Genomic DNA, 22,208 nt, shown 5'->3' on the forward strand with positions numbered 1-22,208 from the left:
CACCTGCACTCTTTAAGTATTTTTGTCATGTGTTGTGATGAGTTAATGATGTAATGCAACCTTTTAGTAATGGTTACCATATATATGCATGGGTACAATTTCCTTTTTGATTTTGTAGCTAACTGACACAGTAACTAGCTACTAGCCATTAATCTTTTTCTTGCTGCCCTCTATTTGGCACTGCTTCTTGACGTGAAGATTAACTGTTAGAATATTGGCATTTCAAACTCGCTGTGCATTTTTCCAAGTATTCCAGGTATATTACAAATCAGTCAAGTATATTATGATATATAATATGCCAGATGTGTTATACAATAATATAATATAATTCTTTTAAACTAAAAGCCATACAAATATTTTTAAATAATGTGCATAAATAATAAAGCATGTAGAAGTAAAATTTGAAGAACATTGGTGTTGATTCCATTACAGAGTATATCTCCAGTTAAAATATCATTTCAACATTTTCAATAACATTTTCAATGTTTTGACAAACTATAAGCAAATACAAACAAACAAACAAACAAAACATCTTGGTTTAAATGCAGTATTATCATAATAGTAAATATCCACAGTTAGTGAGAGGGAAATATAGTTACTGTCATGCATAACCGAAGAAAACCTTTTATTTTTTTTTAGTGCCCTCCGGAGAAAGTAGCAGAGAAACCTTGTACTTCCTCAAACACCCAGGAGTTTAGTAAAGCTCAGGTTAATTATCATGCATTTGTTAGTATTTAGATGTCTTATAGTTCTCAAGGTCTTTATCCATGTGGTTTGCCTAGTCTCTGATAGACAAAAGAAGGAGGGGATACAGGTGATTAAAAGTCTCTTATTTAGTATTCTACTCTGAAGCCTTAAGGGATGCTTGGCTGAGCTTTTATCACAGAACATTTGGGAATTGCTAGTAGTGCTGCTGCCAATAGAGAAAAGATACAATACCATTTAGAATGGGACTCTGAGTGATGGTATTGCAAAGAGGCCAGAAAGTTGCTTGAAGTAGGCAAGTGAGGATTCTTTCAGCATGGGGTAATTCTTGGCTTGTGTGGAGATGGTGTATAAGCCCTTTGCAACTCTTTCCGATTTCCCCTGGCACAGCAGTATAGCAAGTATGTGGGGCCTTGGTCAGATTGTTCTGTATTCCAGAAAACTCAGTCAATGTAATAGCCTCTTGGAGTTAGAATATGTCTACACTGCAGTTGGAAGGTGTGACTCCTAGCATAGGTAGACAGACTCACGGTAGCATTGCTCAAATTAGCACACTAAAATATCAGCGTGGATGTTGCATGCCAACTTGAGCAGAGCTAGCACGAGTCTGTCTACCCACATTGGGAATCACACCTCCCGGCTGCATTGTAGACATACTCTTTTAATCCTAATGCACATTAGAGAGCTTGAAGGCTTCTCCAAACTATGGTGAAGATACGAATGGTGGAATAGCCCCAGAATAGAGGAGCCACAAACTACTTACTGGATACAGCTGAGGATTCAACTGTAGATCTGCTGCCATGGGCCGCTGTCTGCTGGATAGCTCCCCTGCCATTTACTGTCATACAGACCACTTCTCCTGCCATTTGAAAGCACATAACTGTGACAACAACAATTGTTTCTTCAGTATTAGGCCTGGTCTACACTGGGGGGAGGGGGGAGATCGACCTAAGATACGCAGCTTCAACTACGAGAATAGCATAGCTGAAGTCGATGTATCTTAGGTTGACTTACCTCGCATCCTCACGGCGCGGGGTCAGCTGCCACTGCTCTCCCATTGACTCCGCTTCCACCTCTCGCCGCTGTGGAGTACAGGAGTTGACGGTAGAGCGATTGGGGATCGATTTATTGCATCTACACTAGATGTGATATATCATCCCTGATAGATCGATCACTACCCTCTGATCTGGCAGGTAGTGTAGACGTACCCTTAGAAAAGCATTTAATGTATTTTTCTTAGTTGTTTTTAAAAGAATTTAGCAGCTGGAAGAAAGGAGAGTCACCATTGTGTGACAAGGCAACTCTCTTATGAAACCAAAGCCAGAATTTCACAGCTTTTCTGGTGTAGTGCTCTACAGATGGAAAAGAAAAGGATGAGGAAGGGATAGAGATGGAGTATAGGGGGGAAAAGTAGAGAGGGTGAAAGGAAAACCGAGAAAAGCTCAAAGCCCTATGAAGTAGGAAGAGTAAGACAGAGAATATGGAAAAGAGAAGAGCTAGAGACTCAAAAATAAATAAAATTAAAAAAAATCCTCTCAGACTTAATGGCTTTTGTCAGACTAAAACCAAGTCAGGAATCCATAAGTGAAAAGAGCAGTATTATAAAGTTTAATGATCTGAGGTAGGAAAACAAAAATTAGTAGGTAAACCCTTACTTCTCACATTTTAACCCTGTGTTTTAGTCCCTGATAGGACACTGTCCTATGTGGACCAGTGTGTGAACGAACTGTACCTGGAAATAGGCCCTGCTGCCCCTCAGATTAAATGCATTGTTTTTTTCCCCTGAGAAATTTTGTACTTTTTGCAGATATGACAGTTGTGATGATAGTAATGGTGTTTCCTGGTTTCTGACTGTTGTTGGGTTTTTTTGTTGGTTTTTTTTAAATCAACTCGGTAATAGTGTTTATACAATGGGTTGTTGTCCTTACCAAATTCAACTATTTCCGGTTATAAAATATTTTTCAAATTTTGTTTGTATCACTGTTATCTTACATTTTTGTGGTTTATGTACTTTTGCTTTAATATGTAATGTTTTGTAAAATGCTGTTGCTTCTTTGCATTTTTGGTTCCCTTGCCCTGAAGTAGCTATTGGATTCATATACCGTATTGCCTTGCAAAAGAACTAGCAAATTACATTTGAATGTGTCTAATGGCAGTGTAAGAATTATGCTGTTTAGGTTAAGAAAGGTGCCAGAGGGAAAATTCTAAAAGGATCAACCTAAATTTATTTGTTTCTTTTTACTAATCCAAGAGTATGCCATTCCCTTTCTTCAGGGGAGAATTAAAATATCTGCCTATTAAAAAATATATAAATTTTCATTGCTTAAAGACCACAGAATAAAAGCAGTACAACAAGTTTCAGCTAATTATATGTGAGAAAATAGAACAAATGTTCATTATTAAGTAATAGAGTATCATTGAGGTATGTGTGTGAGTGGTGGGTTGCTATGTTTATAAGAGCACACATTTATCAACAACCTTAATGTGGTGTTGCACTGAAAGTCAGGGAGTTAGGTTTTGTTTTTTTCAGAGACAGCTTGTTGCTCAGTCTCTTCACAGATAATGGGGTTGGGAAATCTTCATTTAAAAAAAAATGCCAAGTCAGAAAACTTTTGCTCTACATTTCAGTAAGCAGCTGCTTGAGAGCTAATTTCACATGCTGTTGTTAGAGTAAAATGTATTACAACTTCATATTAAGTTCAGATGAAAGTGGAAAGGAGGGGAGGATCCATAAGGGAGAAAGAGGAGATTGGTCGACACATAAGGGGAGAGTGAAGGGGAATAAGAGGGAACCACCCCCCAAAGCCCAAGATAAGGTATGGTGAACCACAGAAATCCCTGAAGGGAAGAAAGAAGAGAGAGAGGCAGAGAGAGAATAATTAATAGAAATAAATTACTTCATGTTAATGTGGATGATACATTTCAGTTTATTTCAAATACCATTTAATTTTATGGTGATTGTTAATTTGGTTAGTAAAAGAAACTTAGAAATAAAACCTTCCCATTTAAATATTTGGATTCCTCCATTAGATAAAGAAAGAGGGGGGAGAAAAACTATATGTGTCAGTCTCAGATACAGACAGAGAGACATCTTCATCCCTAAAAAAAAACAAAAAAACAGTGTCTAATTTGTATTATCAAGCAATTGAACGTTTCTTAAAGTCTTATTTTACAGTAACAACAAGGAGTCTTGTGGCACCTTAAAGACTAACAGAGTTATTTGGGCATAAGCTTTCATGGGTAAAAAACCTCACTTCTTCAGATGCATGGAGTAAGCTTATGCCCAAATAAATCTGTTAGTTTTTAAAGTGCCACCGTACTCCTTGTTGTTTTTGTGGATACAGACTAACACGGCTACCTCCTGATATTTTACATTAAACATTGTATAAGAAAAACAGATAGGAATTGTAAAATAGTGAAACAGAAATTACCTTCTTTAAAAGGGCAATATTTTGTGTTTGAACTATTCATATTAAATCCTGCAAAATTTTCTTCTAACTCTAAAATGTAGTAGAAATCTAGTGTTTTAGAAATTGATAAATTCATTTGCAATTAATGTCAAAATGATTATACATCTTTCTTTGATACTGTTTCTTGGCTGTAACCATATTCCCCTAAATAGCAATTTTGAAGTGCAAATGATCATATATCCTATTTATTTAAAACATAGTACTTTAATTTATACAATACCATTATTCAGAGTGAGGGGGTTCGTTCATGCAGAAGTTATATAATTTATATAACATACAAATCAACATCATTTATTGATTTAGATTTCATTTATTTGCTGTGAAGAAATACTTAATTGATAATTCTTGCTTCAGCTAAAATGACCACAGAATGAATAAAAAACCATCATGTGAAATTTGAGAGAAACACCTGACAAAGCCTTCCCAATAAAGTTTTAACTCAATTTAAACAGTTTTTCTAAATGTTATCTAAGTACAAAGCAAGTTCTTGGTGGGGGGGTGGGGGAGCTTAACCTGCTCCCATTTTCTTTCCCCTAAATCTTCTCTATTTCAAAGAAGTACTCTTAGGATATTTTATGCTGGGGACAGGTAATGGTACAGTCCTGGACATTGGTTCAGACATGATGCAGGTTGGACGTGAGAAACTGTTACCATCTGATGACTGGCTTGTTTGTGTTCTATAAACTGAGCTGTGTGGCTTAGTCTGTTTCCTTCTTAGTGAACTAGTGTCCACATTACAGAGTCCATCACAAATGGCACTTTTTGTTGCACATTTCAGCAGGAAGGCCATGAACTGATTATGTATTGAAACCTCCCTATCTTATACCACTAGAGAAGTTCTCTCCAGAGTAGCACTGAGGTGATGTGCGGAAGATTTTGTTGCCTTGAAACTATCCTGAAACTTTTCTGTGAACATTCAGTGAGGTCTCAATCTATTGGGCTCTCAATCCCAGCATCTTTCACAAAAACTGAACTAATTTAACCTTTTATAAGACATTTTTTCTTTGTAATTTGAAAAGTTTATTTTATATGTAGGTAATTTCAATGGAGAATATCTTCAGTATTATTGAATTTTAATAATGATGGAGAAATTTGATCTTGGGTTTTAACTGATTTTGAATGGAAATATTAAAAATTAGGAAGAAAATATGATATTCTGGGAAGTATTGCTGTATTCTTCTTTTTTGTAAAGGACCTATTAGCAAACAGAGTTGAGTGACAAATTCACCCTCTATTCACTAAAGGCTAGATTGTGTCACCCTTACTCATGCGGTAAGCCTTACAACCTGGCTACCTTCCCCTCTCTACAATCTCCAATCTCTTGTGAATGGACCTAATTGCTGGGTCTCACATCCTTCTAAACTGTCTGGGTAGAGACTAGTAATTGTTTCTAGCTCTAGGTCGATAGGACATATTCCCAGGCTCAGCCCTTCTGAGGCACTGTGACTGCAGCCACCCTAGATCCCAAGATTAGTTCCTGAACCTTTCAAGCCTTCCCAGGTGCACTTCCCTAGAACTCCACCTAGGTTGCGGGCATTCTGGACTTCTAGTTTAACCCTTTTTGGGACAACATGGCAGGAAGGCAAGGGAACACGTGCTTAGCAAAGGACTTTATTTCTTAGCTGCAGAAACTTTACTCTAAGATTACTTTAAAATTGCACATCTTTGACAACAACAAAAATTCCTGCGAATGCACCCTTCCCATTTCTGATCTTGCCCCTTCTGTGAGTTTGATGTTTGTCAGCATTTCAGGCTGACACAGTCCATCTTGTTTACCCTCTATCTCCAGCAAGATCTCTTTATATGTGGGGATGGTTGGCATCCTGCACAGAGCAGTACCCCCTCTGAAGTGGTTGTGCTCTCTCCTTCCCATATCCTCCACTGGGTTGATTCAGGCCCCTTCCCCTGTCCTGCGTGCAGCCCTGTGTGTAGAAAAATCATTGTTCCATGCTCATGGGTAAGTAGTTGAGACTTTCAGAGTTGATAGCTCTAGATGACTCTCCATGATGGTCTTTCAGCAAGGTGTCAGACACCCTTCCAGGGCAGGGCTTTCCTTGGCAAGTTTAGACATATGTTCCACACACAAAACAAAATGGAGTTCCTAATTTAAAACAAACAGCCCACCTTGTAATAGCGAGTACTTGCATGATTTCATTGGGACTGCTCGTGTAAGTGCTCACCAACATGGAGTTGCACTGTCTAGCCCTAACAAATAGATCTGACCTGATTACTGAAAACTAAACTTTTTTGTAAAACCAACAACGACCTATTCTAGCATATATTAAATAAATACATACATAAATTACAAAGATAAATATTAAAAAAGCTCGTCATATTCCAGTTGCAATCTATAAAAAATAATAATTATTGTGTGTCTTACCTCAGAATTCTCAGTTAAGTTCACAAGTACAATGAGGGTAGGCCTTTGTGTTCAATTTCAATACAAATACTAAATTACTACCGTCTCTTCACCTGGCTGATGACGATGCTATCAAATGGCTGGGCACACTGCGCATATGCTGAGAGACTGCTAAACTGCTAGAAAAACTTGGTTCCTAATGCTGCTACTTGGTTACAAGCTTTTGTCGGGGGGGGGGGGGGGAATAAAAATCAGTGCTTTTGAAAATTCCACCCATAATGTCTCATAAATTCCTAACCTCTTTCTCATTGGGTAAGGAAATAGTTCATTTCAAAGGTTAAGAGCATTTCAAGCAAGTTTGAGAGTGAGAAAGATAATTCAGCCAAGAAAGAGGGTTTTTTTAAAAGTAAAAATGAAATTGCCTTGGTAGTACTATTGATATTCCTGTCATCTGTATTTTCAGAAATCTGTGCTGAGCTTTCATATATACATATGCCTCTATGTTTAAAAAAGTTGTTCAGTTCATTTTGATTCTGAGAATAGGTGTATTAAATAGACAATTAGAGAGAAGTGTGAAAGTGTTTGTCACAGTCTATCATGAATTTAATGAAAAGAGAAAACATAAAATGGGTTACAGTTTGCTAACTTCTTTTCCTTTATATTTTTTAAAGTTCTTTGATGTAATATCAACCAGCGAGAAACCATTGGCTGAGCAAGATTGGTATCATGGTGCAATTCCACGAATAGAAGCCCAGGAGCTGTTAAAGCAGCAAGGAGACTTCCTGGTGCGAGAGAGCCACGGGAAACCTGGTGAATATGTCCTTTCTGTGTTTTCAGATGGACAACGGAGACACTTTATCATACAATATGCTGATGTACGTCTCTGATGTAGTACTGAATGTTTATTTCATGTCAGGCAGCTTGTATTTAACTGAAGAATTATTTCAGATAAGTAGTTCAGAATAAAATACATTATTTACTACGGATAAAACTATGTGAGAAGATTTACTATGAAGTAGGTTGTTAGCCTTCTCATATGGAAAGGCCAGTATGAAATCTGTTAAAAAATATGGTAATCTCTGGTTTCCCATGTTGAGTTAGGTGCTGAAATTTTAAAAAACAATGTTAGTCAAATATTTTTAAGAATAAAAGCAAGGTGTGAAGTTATTGCATGTTTTTTCTTCCCTATTAGAAAGCAGAAAATTACTTCTGTAAATATAACTTCAGACATTTAAACTACTAATTTAAATGTATTATATATGTACAATAATTTTTTTTTATTCCCCCACTGCTTTTTTAATAGTTAGTGCTCGATAATGGTATGATAGCTCAGATTCCAAAGCAATTTCAGTGTAACCCCAGCCCTCTTTTCACGTGCTCATAATTTTCTGAAACATTCACTCTTGGGGCTGAAATTTTCCATGGGTGATCTCTGTTCTAAGACCAATCTTTTGTACAGTTTATGGAAATTGTCTTAGGTATTTTTGAGTTTGAAAAAGGAAAAATAAACAAAAACAGCCTAACAAACCATAGGAGAAGGTTAAATAAACTCCAGAGCCACAGTAGCCTCCTTGTGGATGGGAAAGTTCACATAGCAAAAGATTTGTTCTGTCTCCTATGTGCTGCTGTGAATTGAGATCTGTGCTGCCTAGAAGCTGGGCACACCCTACAGGAATCCTGTTCTCTTTAGCTGAGCAGAACCACAAAAGTTCTGTAGAAGGTTGCTGTTGTGGAGGAAGGAACAAGATTTCTTCCGTTATTCTTATATGAATATTATTTATGGAAAAAATGGTGAATTTGGGCAGTTTGTCCTAAAAACCACTTTAGCTAATGCATTTATTTTCTTTCTTTTGAATTAATTTTTTTTTACCTGTTGCACTCCCCAATTTGTTCAATTATGTCTATTTTAATGGCCCAATGATTTCATTAGACCCATATAAAGGAAGGAGAGATTGTGGAAGATCACTGATTAGGAAGGTGTCATTCTGGTTATTGTTAATGTACAGGAAGTTTTCCAGTAGGAGAAAATCTAGTCACAAACGTTAACACTACTTTACCATAATTTTATATAGCCAGTGATATTCTGGAGTGTCTTCAAATCCTAAATAAGAAAATAAATGCTTTAAAACTGAGCATACCTCTGTATAAAGAAGGTGTGCTCAATCCCAAAGGTGCTTAGCACTCTGGCCCTGACCCATCAATATTAAGCATCTGCTAAACCCCTAGCTAGTGTTGCTTTATAGTTTCTTGCAATATCTCAGATGATACTCTACTAGGACTTGAAAATGATGTGATTTAGGGCTTGTCTACACTCAACACACTGCAGTTGTGCCACTGTAAGATTGCATTAAAGACACTATCTCCTATTGACCTAATCTACCTCCCTGAGGGGTCGTAGCTAGATTGACAGGAGACTTCTAACTTTGACCTAGCACTGTCTAGATCGGGGGCCAAGTAGGTTTAACTGTGTTGCTCAGGGATTAGGGTTGCTAACCCTCCAGGATTGCTCTTAAGTCTCCAAGAAATAAAGATTAATTTTTAATTAAAAATATCATTGATGAAAGCTCCAGGAATACGTCCAACCAAAATTGGAAATGGCATCAGGGATGTGGATTTTTCACACGCATGAGCAGCGTAGTTATACTGACCTAATTTCACAGTGTAGACCAGCCTTAAAGAGTCTTGAGTAGGACTCTGGAACCAGTAGACTGAGAGAGAGAAATATGAATTTGTTTTCTCATGTGCACATGCAGCTTATATATTATGTGTAATATATATTGCTCTGATCATAGTAAATAATTTGAAATTAGCATTTATCATCCATCAGTCAAAAATCTGACCCCCTATTCATAAATAATACTACTGTCTAGATCTTGCAGTATTTTTCACCAGTAGATCTCAAAGCACTTTACAAAGGAGGTGAGTAAATTAGAGCTTTCCCAAGAAGTATAGAAAAGAAACTTACTTGATTTTGCAGCAAAGGGGAGGAACTAGGTGCAGATAGTTAGCACTAGGAAGGGCTGCACTACAGGAATCAGGCTTTCCCATAGAGTTCAGTGATAGTTTGAAATATATTAAGATGCATAACACACATACTTTCAAAAATGCACCTTAAAGCAATGAGAGAGTTGGCTGGTCAGCTGTTGAAACAATCAAGGAATGTATCAGGGAAATTTGGGGCAAATAAGGTATTTTTTTATTGAGTGACTATTCCTCAATGTTCACTGCACAGTGCCAGACTTTCCTTGGTCCAAGACTTCTGTTTTTGTCTTTTTTATAGCTTGTTATATGCATAAGCCTGGAATAAGTTGATACTGCCTGAGATTAATTTGGCCCTTTGGGAATAGGACAGAAATTTTCTTTGTTTGTTTGTTTGTTCTGAAATCCCAGTTGTAGCTTCCTCTAAACAAGTAACTGACCCTGTATAAACAGAGACTGTGGCAACAATGACTCAGAAACCTTCATATGATCCACAGAAAGTCAGTGGACCTTGTGATGGATTGGATCACAGAAAACCCCTTGGGAACTGCTAACTGATGTGCTGAGACTACTCCTGAACCTGTTTCCCCTGACAGCTTAGGACTTCAAGTGCCCTGCTTGGTTTGAGCCAGACACACTAGTCTGCTACAAACAAAGACCCAGGTCTGAACCATATCCCCCAAAAGCTGCAGGCTTAACTGAAACCAGCTTAAGAAGTGTTCCTGTCTCCAGCACCAAACCCCAAATAAATCCGTTTTACCCTGTATAAAGCTTATACAGGGTAAACTCATAAATTGTTCACCCTCTATATCACTGATAGAGAGAGATGCACTGCTGTTTGTGCCCCCCCCCCAGGTATTAATACTTACTCTGGGTTAATTAATAAGTAAAAAGTGATTTTATTAAATACAAAAGGCAGGATTTAAGTGGTTCCAAGTAATAACTGACAGAACAAAGTGAATTACCAAACAAAATAAAATAAAACACACAAGTCTAAGCTTAGTACAATAAGAAAACTGAATACAGATAAAATCTCACCCTCAGCTGTTTCATTAAGCTTCTATCACAGACTGGATGCCTTCCTAGTTTGGGTACAATCCTTTCCCCTGGTATAGCCTTTGTTCCAGCTCATGTGGCAGCTAGGGGATTTCTCATGATTGCAGCCCTCTTTGTTTTGTTTCACCCCCTTATATAGCTTTGGCACAAGGTGGGAATCTTTTGTCTCTCTGGGTTCCCACCGCTCCTCCTAAATGGAAAAGCACCAGGTTTGAGATGGATTTCAGTAGCAGGTGACATGGTCACATGTCCTGTGAGACCCCAAGCCTTCATTCCTCCCAGCCTGATTCGCAGGAAGGTCTGCAAGCAAACAGAGCCATCCACAGTCAATTGTCCTCGTTGATGGGAGCCATCAAGATTCCAAACCACCATTAATGGCCCACACTTTGCATAACTACAATAGGCCCTCAGAGTTATATTTCATATTTATAGTTTCAGACACAAGAATGATACATGCATACAAATAGGATGACCACACACAGTAGATTATAAGCTTTGTAATGATACCTTACAGGAGACCTTTTGCATGAAGCATATTCCAGTTACATCATATTCACACTCATTAGCATATTTTCATAAAATCATATAGAGTGCAACGACACAGATCTCACTTAATTCTTCATTTTGGGATAATGCTGTAATAAAAGAGACTAGCCACATACTTGGACTAAATAATTCTCATACTCCTTAGCAGATCTTTCCAGTTTTACACTATTTTGCTTTAGAAATAATTTGCACAGCAAAGTGAAAGTTAATACAGTGACAATCACGTATATGTACTCTATGAAAAGTATTTGAAAATAAATATTTTAACTGGCATTTTTGAGCCTTGCAGTAACATAAAATATGATAGCTACAATATGAAACCTTTACAGAAGACACTATAAGCCAGATGCTATCTTGCGTTAAAATAAGTTCTATATCAAAATAACTTATTTTTAGTATATTCATAATACAGTTATTTCAGCAAGATAGCAAGTAGATTAGTAGATAGCATGATTTCTATTAGATTCTGGGGTAAAACCCTGGCCCCTTTGACTTCAGCGGGGTCAGGTTTTCATCCCAGGGCCACAACCAAGTGGTGTTTGAGATGCCAAATTTAGTTAAAATCTTTTAGTTTTAAATGTTTCACAGCCAGTTTCTGTGGGCTTGGGGAAAGTCATGAGATGTTTTCTCAAACTGTAATCTCTAAATTTAGACCAAGGATGAGTTGACCTTTTTCTCATGTCAGTAAATTTGTATCGACTAGTGTTGGGCTTTATGTGGAATGTATAGTAAATTGTAACCTGTGAATTTATTGTACGAATTTTGGTAAATTTCACGTTATAGAATATGATAGATTGGAAAGGAAAAATGTATTCTTTTAACCAAAAGTTAAAACTATTACTCATATAATTTTGTTCTGTACTGGAGTTAAGATGATCATTGTTGTCAAGACGTAGATTTGTTTTCAAGGCTCTTACTCCCAAGGCTGTGACCAAATATTGGCTTGTTTATAGGTTGAGTTGACTCTGTTTCAGTATCTCCTGATTTTTGTTCCATAGACAGTTTTGGCTTAGTGTTGGTCTCAGAAGAAGCTATCCACACTCTTCTGTGGAAGGAAGAGTGCTACTAAGTTCTCCATCTAATAAGGCGTGGGTATTAAAGAGAATAGAAAAGTATAATGGCTACTGGGAAAACCCAGAGAAGTTTTTATTGACTGAGTTTTGCATCAGAGCTGGACTTGGTAAAAGATAATCTGTATTCAGATAGTTCTATAACAAAACCATCCAAAAATATGCTGTTGAAAGTCTTGCAATAATATACAGCAGGATAGTTATATTTTAGCTGCCAACTCCATCAGATTCCTTTACAAAGAATTATTTAACTGTTGGGTGCACTGACATAAAATTTCCTAGCTTTTATCAGTTTTATAGATGTAGAGACTACTACACAGCATCTCTCACTTTCATGTTCTCTCCCCAGTACCCCAAACTTCAATACTTAATACCACACAAGTGTAGAGATACATTGCCTGAAGAAATTTCAGCAACTTACAAAACAATTGAAATGACACAAATCAGAAAAATATTTTTTCCCTTGCATCAATATCACAATCCTGTCATTTTCATTTCTTCAGTGTCCTTTTTTCTAGGACTCTTGTATTGTTCCAGTGCCACTTTTCTTGATGTTTCCTATCGGAAATGGACATGTGATCACTATTTGTTATATTAATTCATATGTCTGATTTCACTAATAGGATACAAATGAGCTGACACAAACTATGTTTTTTATTTTGCTTCTCTTTGGTAAAATACATTCCAAACGATAGATCAAAATATAAGCATAAGACATTTTCAAAACTACATGAATTTTCCTAGTTTTGTGTGCACAATCCCCAGAGATCTACGTTATTTCCTATTTCTTTATTCATGGATAAGAATATCTCCTTGCATTCTCACTCCAGTTTCACCTGCCATCCCTCACTAGAATAGCTGTCTCTGTGTGGTATTGTTTCTCAGTGGAAGGGCCTGGTGTATGTCTTTTCAGGGACAGCTGTCAGATTTGATTTTTAGATTCCCCAGTTGCGACTACACATGAATAGAAGTGTGAGGCTAAAACCTCCATCACATTGTGTAACAACATCAGCATTGTCTCATATCATTGACAAGCCTGGTCTCTGTTGATGTGAATTTGTCTCTGAATCCAAGACTCTAGAACAGTGCAATGTACAGCTGTTGTGACAGTAGTCCAGCTGTTTAAATAGCCTGTTTGATTTGACCAGTGTTTTGAAATGTTGAACTGGTCAGATGCAGCCATTGATCAACCAATTTGTCAGGCAATCTGTGAAAAAGAAATAGGAATTGCTAATTTGTTTTTAACTAAAAGTGAACTTTTAAGAAATGAATGTATATTTTTTATAAACTTAAACATTTCCTGACAAAAACAACTTTGACTATAGGGTCCAATATATATATATTTTTAAAAGTATGGAATACAGAGAATGTATTGCGGTTAATTACAGAGGCCATTTATCCTCCTCAGTGGACATTACACTTGTTAATATAGGAGCACCTCTTTCGGCTAATGAGTGCCAACTTTTTATAACAATTAATATCTTATGCTGAAAACTTTCAGACTTTGGTGTCTGAGGTGAAATTCTTAAATCCATTTAAGCAACTAAGAAGTTATTGTAAGCACTTTGGGGCAGGGCCAATTTTTGTTACATATTTTTACAGCGGTCCATGAATGGGGCTCCTAGGAGCTACTGCAATACAAATAGTAAAGAATAATAATGATGATGATGATAATAAAAATGTCCTAATATTCAAAATTGCTGATTGCTAAATTTCTGGTAAAGAAATTGATGGATCTGGGAATATACCTCCTAGTTGTAATGAATTTTGTCTGTTCCATGATATTTGCGAAAAGGAAGTTCCAGTTCCTTTCCATTAAGTATTAGTGAAAAATTCCTCCTTGACGCCAAATTTGGTCATCAGTTTAACCCTGTAAATATGAATAAGGATTACTATTATTAAGCATCTAAATACATTGCTGTCATTCAGTGTTAATCAATTTCCAAATTATTCTCTATTACTTGTATTATTTTAGCACCTAGGAGCCCTAGTAATGGACCAGGACTCCATTGGGTAGGCACTGTACAAACAGAAGAAAAAATGGTTCTTGCCCTGAAGAATTTACAACCTACATATAAGATAGGAGAAAACACACGGTTATGAATAGAAAGATTGCAACAATTGAATCAATGCAATAATATTGGTTAGTGTACTAGGCAGTGATTTCTGCATTCCAGCAGCCTAACTTGTCAATTTATCTGTAGGCATCAGAAGAAAAGAGTTTTCAGGAGGGATTGGAAGGAAAATAATGAGGTGATTTTGTGGCTGTTTCACACTTACCAGGTGTGAGGGCAGCATAGGAAAAAGCATGAAGGTGCTTGCTTGAAAATTTAGAAATGGGCAGCAAAGGCTGACATCATGGGATGATCAGGGTCAACATTTTGACAGTGAATGAGAGATGATAGGTAGGGTGCAGGAACACCATGAAAGGCCTTGAAAGTAAAGACAAGCAGTGGATGGATACAAAGAGAATGTTCATCTGTTCAAACTGGCCTGTTGTTTTTGCTTGCCTAAAAAATGATAATACCTTGGCAGGCAGTTATTGTAGTTTCCAAAAAGTAATTTTCCATAAGAGCCCTAGTATACTGAGTGCACTTGCAAAGTATTTTACTGTAGATTAAAAACAATTCTTTAGTAGTAGTATTTAATTTTCTTTGCCCATCAGTGCAAATGAACCTGAATCTCAATTTACATCACTTTTACTATTTCAGTCCTTGGCTTTACTTGTACTAAATGTTTATGGCCACATTGTTTATGGCAATGTTTATGCTGTGGAAAGTGCTGAGTAGGGAATAAATGGAGATAACCATGCATTTATAGAGGCACAAATAGCCTATCCCTTATGCTAGTCACTGAAATCCTGTACAGAATTCAGGACTGTAAGAGGCTGAACTGAGCAGTACAGGTTTTTTCACAAAGAATTTTCTAAATCTCTTATCACTGCCCTTGCAGCCACTAGTGTACCTATGTCACTTGCATTCTTTCTCCGCACCTACAGATACAATGCTTCCTGACATTCTGTGATAGGAAGTACAGCTTGTTAAAGAATCTACACAATTCCAGCATGATGGCAAGAGAGTTACAGTAGCCACAGCAGGAACTTTTTAAATATTTAAAATGAAAAAGAGAGAGAGACAGAATGATAGGAAAAACAGAGAGGGGGAGACAAAAATGCCTTTCATCTCACTCAGCATTTCTGAAGTATGGTGATGGCTGGGCTTTTTTCCTAAGTGCTATTGAAGACTGTGCTGGTCACACATTATTATTATTATTATTATTTATTTTATTATTATTAAAGACCTGACAAAAATTTTATTCTTTGGGTGTCAGTGAATCATTCGTCACTTTTATCACACATTGCCTGAAGACTACATTGCACGGTGAATTAAGATTTGGCCCCTGTTCCTCAAGCTTTGTTTCTGAGCTAGAGAGCTGAAATTTACCCCGTGTTTTAGGTTTTCAAAGATATTCTTTGCAATACATGCTTATTTTATACACTTTACATGTTTAGACATGGTCTTAAAATAAAATTTTTTTGTTCTTTAACTTGGCAATATTTTATTGCATATCCTTTTATTCATATTTAATATGTCTCAAAGTCACTGCTACTGTGCCATCTGTTGAATCACAAGGACTTCCTTCTTTCTAGCTTTAATTTAAGAGTTGAGATCTATGTTTATTTTATTATGCTATGCTAATTGAATGAATAGATTTTTTTGTAGTTGTTATGATCCATATCATGGTCCCATTGAAGTCGCTGGAAGTTTTTGTATTGACTTGGGTGGGACCAAGGTTTAATCCTATGAAATTAAACTTTTCTGTTATTCGTGGGTAAGAGTTGCTAATTGCATCTTTTGCATTTCCTCATTGGAGCTGTTCTGAAACTGATTTTTTTCCCCCCCTTTGCAGAATCAGTACCGATTTGAAGGAACTGGGTTTCCAACTATTCCTCAGCTTATAGACCATCATTACACAACAAAACAAGTAATTACTAAGAAATCAGGTGTAGTTCTGCTGAATCCTGTTGTTAAGGTATGCATCTATTCTATGTATTTTGTTAAGTAGAACATTTTGCTGCATTTCATTTAACCTTTTAAACCATGATTTTTGCAATTATAAATGAAATGTTAAGCAGTTTGTAGGCTAATCAGAACTATCTCATTCAGTTAGTGCTTCACTGACTTCTTTAAGATAGCAGACTCCTCAGTTCCTCTTAAGTGATTACTCTAGCTTCCAAAACACTTAACTAATAACTCATTATTGCTCATTACTCTGTAGCTTCCTGAGCTGTTTACAGTCTTTTCGTTAGAGCACTGAAGATTCATCCCAATTAACAGACTCCAGGGTCTGCATCGCAAGTACCCACATACCATCCTTCTGGAAGGATGTCATTCTGAGCCTGACAAAGCTTTCTTATACTTCGTTCATCTCTTCCTTCTTTTTTGCACCTTCCAGGTAGAATCTGTTCCTGGCTCAGTAACCCATAGACCATGATATTGGTTTCCTTCTCCGTGAAGCTGTGTTGCTTATAAAAGTATTCAGAAGGAAAACAGCATTATTTTAAAGAATAGTGTCTTTATAAAGTTTGGGAGAACTATTTTAATGGTAATTATTTCTATTTATAACTTGAAGACACTGATGCGCATTGAAAACCAGATCTAAGTATTTCTTCCTTTCTCCGGTCTTAAATGAACTTCACCTTATAGTCAAGAAGTCATTGTTAAATAGAAGGAAACAAGAAACCTTATAAAGCGCTATACGTACAATAAGAGGCCTATATAGTCATAGAATCATAGATGTGTAGGACTGGAAGAGACCTCAAGATGTCATCTAGTCCAGTCCCCTACACTCACAGCAGGACTACATAATAACTAGACCATTCCTGACAAGTATTTGTCTAACCTGTTCTTAAAAACCTTCAGTGATGGAGATTCTTCAACCTCCTTAGCCAATTTATTCTAGTGCCTAACTATCCTGACAGTTAGGAAATTTTTCCTAATGTCTAACCTAAACCTCCCATGTTTCAGTTTAAGTTCCTTGCTTATTGTCCTATCCTCGGAAGTTAACGAGAACAATTTTTCACTCTCCTCCTTGTAACAACCTTTTATGTACTTGAAAACTGTTATATCCCCTCTGTCTTCTCCAGCCTAAATAAACCCAATTTTTTCAATCTTTCCTCATAGGTCATGTTTTTTAAACCTTTAATCATTTTTGTTGCTCCTCTCTGGACTTTCTCCAATTTGTCTACATCTTGCCTGGAATGTGGCGCTCAGAAGAGGGGACAGTACTCCAGCTGAGGCCTTATCAGCAAAGCACAATTTGAGAGAGCTAACAATCTTCATATTTCCTTCCAGTAGCTAGGTCTTTGGTATCCACTCAGCCATTATCTCACACATCAACCAGCCCTGTATAATTAAGAACTAAATCTTTCCATTTCAACTCTGGACATACCGGTAGTTCTGAAGTAGCCATTTGTGCTTAGTTAGAAAAATAATTAGTTTCAGACATTTGTAAAGCAACTTTGTTATGATTTCTATAAATGTTGTAAAATGACAATGTATAATTCAGGATCACTTTCCTAAACCATAATCTCAGATCTTTTGCAATACCAGTCACAAGAAAGTAAAGCATGTTTCTTTTTTTGCTCCCAACAAGAATTTATTTTTTATGTTTGCCTGTGTGTGCTGAGAAAATTTGAAGGGATGGATTAAATCTTGTGCCTTTCTTTCTGTCACAACTTGCAGTCTTAAATGCACATTGCTACTCATTCCTGTTGTATATGAATACATTCTTGACTTCTCTTATGAAGATTCACTGGTTTAAGCATTTGTGAATTTATTTGGCAGACCTAGGTCATGTCATAATTAAAAGACAGGCCTTCTAGAGAAACTTTTAATTCTGTGTCACCAGAGAAAGGTACAGTTCAAGACAAAGACACGTGTATGATTATAATTTTACCTTCCTTTATAACTGCTCAGTAGAATTAATCTAAAATTATTGAAAACACATTAACACTTGACCTCAGTTGCACTGTCTGGTTTAGATGTGAAGTCGTGTCTATTCTGCTTAACTCCTAAGTAATTTCAACAGTTACTGAAGTTGCTATGTAAATGGAGGTTCCTTCTGTTCTTGTTGACATACTTGTTTGTCCTATTTAAGAGAGTGCTTTAAATTTAGAAATCAAGGTTTTATAAGACACTGATGCAAGTAGTAAGAAAACAGTACAAAATGTTCTAGATTACTGTTCATAGTGTTTGCAGAATTGAAGACTAATGTAATGTACATAAAATATTGCTATCTAAATATTACATGACAAAGCTTATGATTTCATTTTAGAAGTTTAAGTAAATGTGTTCAGACTAACCTGCTAGGTTTAAAGGGATATTGTTAAGACTGAAGAGCCCCAAATTATATCTTTTTTTCCTTCAGTCTGTTTGTGATTTCATTGTTGTAATTCTTTATCTATTTGTTTCAGATATTTAATGCTCTGTATGGTTTCTGTATTTTCTGGTTTTGTATTATACTCATCATTGTAGTATCTATGCACTTTTGAACTGTAAAAGAGCTATGACAGCTGTTCTACTTTGTGAGCAATCCTACAATAAAATCTCTACTGTTGTTTGAGTACACACTGAAGAATAATTAAAATTCTTCTTTGAGTTTATAAAGGTTTGTGCAGTCCCCAGTCATCTCAGTTCCTCCTTTTGTGTGACTAGCTGTGGGCATAGGAAACTTCCTTCTGTTCCTGGAGTTTTGGTTTGTTTTCTTGTTGTACTAGTAGTATATTTTAGTAGTGTTAGTAGATTTACTAGTTCTTACTAGTAATTGTATATTGTTTAAAAAGGTTTTGTCTAGTTTCTGTGCTGTTGTACAGTTACATTCCCAAATCAGCTCCTACATGTTTTCGGGTTATCCTATCTGGTCTGAATCCCAAAGACCAGTGTGAGGTGAAACAATTTAAACAGTGTATCTCATACCCCTCAGCCTTCCTGGAGATGGATACACTTACACATTGTCTGGTGTGCCTTGGTGACGGCCATTATTCAGTCATTTTTCATTGTGTTGAATATATTATGCCTCAGTCACCAAAAGACAAGCACGCTTGACTCCAGTCTGTCCTAAACTAGGCCCTTAGATCTGTTCTCAAGTCAAGGGCCTACTCCTGTGAAGGGATAAAGTTGTCTGTTTTCAAACTCTGAGCTTCCTAAAATGAGAGAGCAGGGTCTGTTAGCATCATTCAGTACAAAGTCAGTGGAACGCTCTGTCCTGTATTTCCTGTCAAAAAAGGTGACTTTGTTGTTTGCGTATGTTGCTACCAAGGCAATTTTGGTGGCAGGGATTTTCATGGTGCTAGTTTCTGTTTCAGGGACCCGCTGGCAATTCTTGGAGGACTTGGTGGTCACAAAGGCAGTCCCAGGTCCCTAGTATCTATCAGGCTCTCCCTCTTGTGATGACAATGTGACTTCCTTTGTGCTGATTTACTTTCGTCTATTACATGGTGCTAATTCCTCTTCAGTTCTTAAATTGTCCATCTTTCTTCGCTGTTGGATAGCATTCACAATTACTTATCCAGGGTAAATAGGCATGAAGCACAGGATGATATCAACCAGTCTTTTGCTACTGATAAGGAAAGTACAGTATCTTCTGCTAATGTCCTTAATATCCTCATTGGTATAGCTTCTTGATGATTGTAGACAGTTTCAGAAGTTGCTAGTTCAAATAGTGGAGTTGTTAGAACTGAAGAGTGCCACAGTTCAGGAAAGACTTATTGTCTCTTTCTATTTTGGAGACCCAGGAGAAGGGGAAGATAACCTTACTCATCAGTGGAGCTTGTTGCACCCTGCTAGAAAGATGTGGCTAATCTAAGCATCAATACCTGCTGGCATCAAGAAGGCAGAATATGGTAGCTTCAGCAGAGATTTCATAATTTCTTCAGATACCTGACTCCTGGTTTTTCCGATAATTAATGAGGTTACAGAGCAGTCTTGAAGGGTTTTGGTATTGATCGCTTTACTCCCTCCAGCAATATCAGATTGGCCAACTTAGTATATCCTTGTTTCTGCATTGATAACAGCCACTACCTGTGCAAATCATTGCCTTCTGGCCTCTCTGTAGCACTCAGATTATTCCCCAGATGTTTAGTAGTCATGACTGCAGGTCATGCGCGCGCGCGTGTGTGTATAAATATATTATAAAAAACTAATTGAAGAAAGGGAAAGTTGGTAATAATGAATGTAAATCAGAAGTTAGGAATTGCAGAAGGGAAGCTAAGTTACACCACAAGAAATCTATGGCCGATAGCGTTAAGGGAAAGAAGGAGTTTTAAAAATATATTAAGAACACAGAGAATCTTGACAATGGTATTGGTCCATTACTAGAGGAACATGGTAGAATTATCAGGAATAATGCAGAAAAGGTAGGGGGAGTTCGGTAAATATTTCTGTACTGTATTTGTAGAAAAACAGATGATATGGTCTCATCATATGGTGTTGACAACACTTTCCATTCACTGATATCGCTGGAGGATGTTTAAAAAGAAAATATAAAAGTTAGACGTTTTTAAATCAGCAGGTCTGGCTAATTTACATCTAAGAGTTTTAAAAGAGCTGGATAAGGAGCTTGGAGGACCATTAATGTAAATTTTCAATAATTCTTGTAACACTGGGGAAATTCTAGGAGACTGAAAGAAATCTAATGTTGTGCCAGTTTTTAAAAAGAGACACCAGGATGTGCCGGGCAAGATAATGGAGCAGCTGATAAAAGACCAGATTAATGAAGAATTGAAGGAGGGTAGTGTAATTAATACAAATCAATGTGGGTTTGTGGAAAATAGTTCCTGTCAAACTAATTTGATATTTTTTTTGATATTATAAATCTGGCTGATAAACATAATAGTATTGATATAATATACTTATATTTCTCTAAGGTGTTTGACTTGGTACTACTGGACATTTTGATTAAAAAACTAGAATGATATAAAAATTAACATGGCACACATTAAATGGATTAAGAACTGGCTGCCTGATAGGTTTCAAAATATAATTGTAAACGGGAAATTGTTCTCAAATGGGCATGTTTCCAGTGGGATCCTGCAAGGATTGGTTTTTGACCTACGCTATTTTACATTTTTATCAGTGACCTGGAAGAAAACAGTCATTACTGATAAAGTTTGCAGATGACACACAAATTGAGGGAGTGGTAAATAATGAAGAGGACAGGTCACTGATTCAGCACAATCTGGATTGTGTAGTATATTGGGTACAAGCCAACAATATGTGTTTTCATATGGCTAAGTGTAAATGTATACATCAAGGAACAAAGTATGTAGGCTGTACTTAGAGGATGGGGGACTTTGTCCTGGAAAGCAGTGACGCTGAAAATGATTTGGAGGTAATAGTGGATAATCAGCTGAACATAACTCCCAATGGGACACTGTGGCCAAAAGAGCTAATGTGATCCTGGGATGCATAAACAGTAATCTCAGTTGAGAGGAGAGATTATTTTACTGTTTGGCACTGGTGCTACTGGAATACCGTGTCCAGTTCTGATGCCCACAGTTGAAGAAGGATGTTACTATCTATTGGCAAATTATACTCCAGACATAAATAACATGAGAGCTCTTCTGAATACTCCTACAAAAGTTAGCAGTTATCTCATAATTCCATAATCTATGGGACATGAAGTACTGTTTACCAATAGAAGTCCAATATGTGATTAGGGGCTCTTTTTTGAGATTTAGCAATTAATTGTCAATGGAATATTTAACAAAACAGTATAGACAATTTTTAGGGCTGCAAGTCATCAGATGGGGCTATAAAAATTTATTCTTCCTTTAATGGCAGGTTGTGTCCTGGCAGACTATACAACTTTGACAATACAACTGTAATGCTTTAAACAATAAGAAAATATTCAAATATTTTTTCAATTTTGAAAACAATCCTAAGTGATTATGGAACTTTGCAATTTTTTTCAGATTTCTTAAACATTTTAACGTTTACAAAAATGCAGTATTATACCAGCTGA

The 22,208-nt window shown here is 36.7% G+C and overlaps 1 protein-coding gene across 5 annotated transcripts in view; it reads left to right on the forward strand.

Annotated features, from left to right (window-relative positions):
• The window catches only part of FER (FER tyrosine kinase), a 392,406-nt gene that overhangs the window by 149,367 nt on the left and 220,831 nt on the right, over positions 1-22,208 (forward strand). For 3 of the 5 annotated variants that reach the window (XM_045020436.1, XM_045020438.1, XM_045020440.1), the window contains 2 exons: positions 7,206-7,409; positions 16,095-16,217. In XM_045020436.1, the coding sequence (XP_044876371.1) occupies positions 7,206-7,409; positions 16,095-16,217 (327 nt within the window). Of the gene's footprint in view, positions 1-639; positions 709-7,205; positions 7,410-16,094; positions 16,218-17,368; positions 18,802-22,208 lie in introns of those variants that run through there. The other 2 variants (XM_045020437.1, XM_045020435.1) reach the window with 2 other exon arrangements.

Source organism: Mauremys mutica, chromosome 6 (genome assembly GCF_020497125.1).
Source record: "Mauremys mutica isolate MM-2020 ecotype Southern chromosome 6, ASM2049712v1, whole genome shotgun sequence".
NCBI lineage: Eukaryota > Metazoa > Chordata > Testudines > Geoemydidae > Mauremys > Mauremys mutica.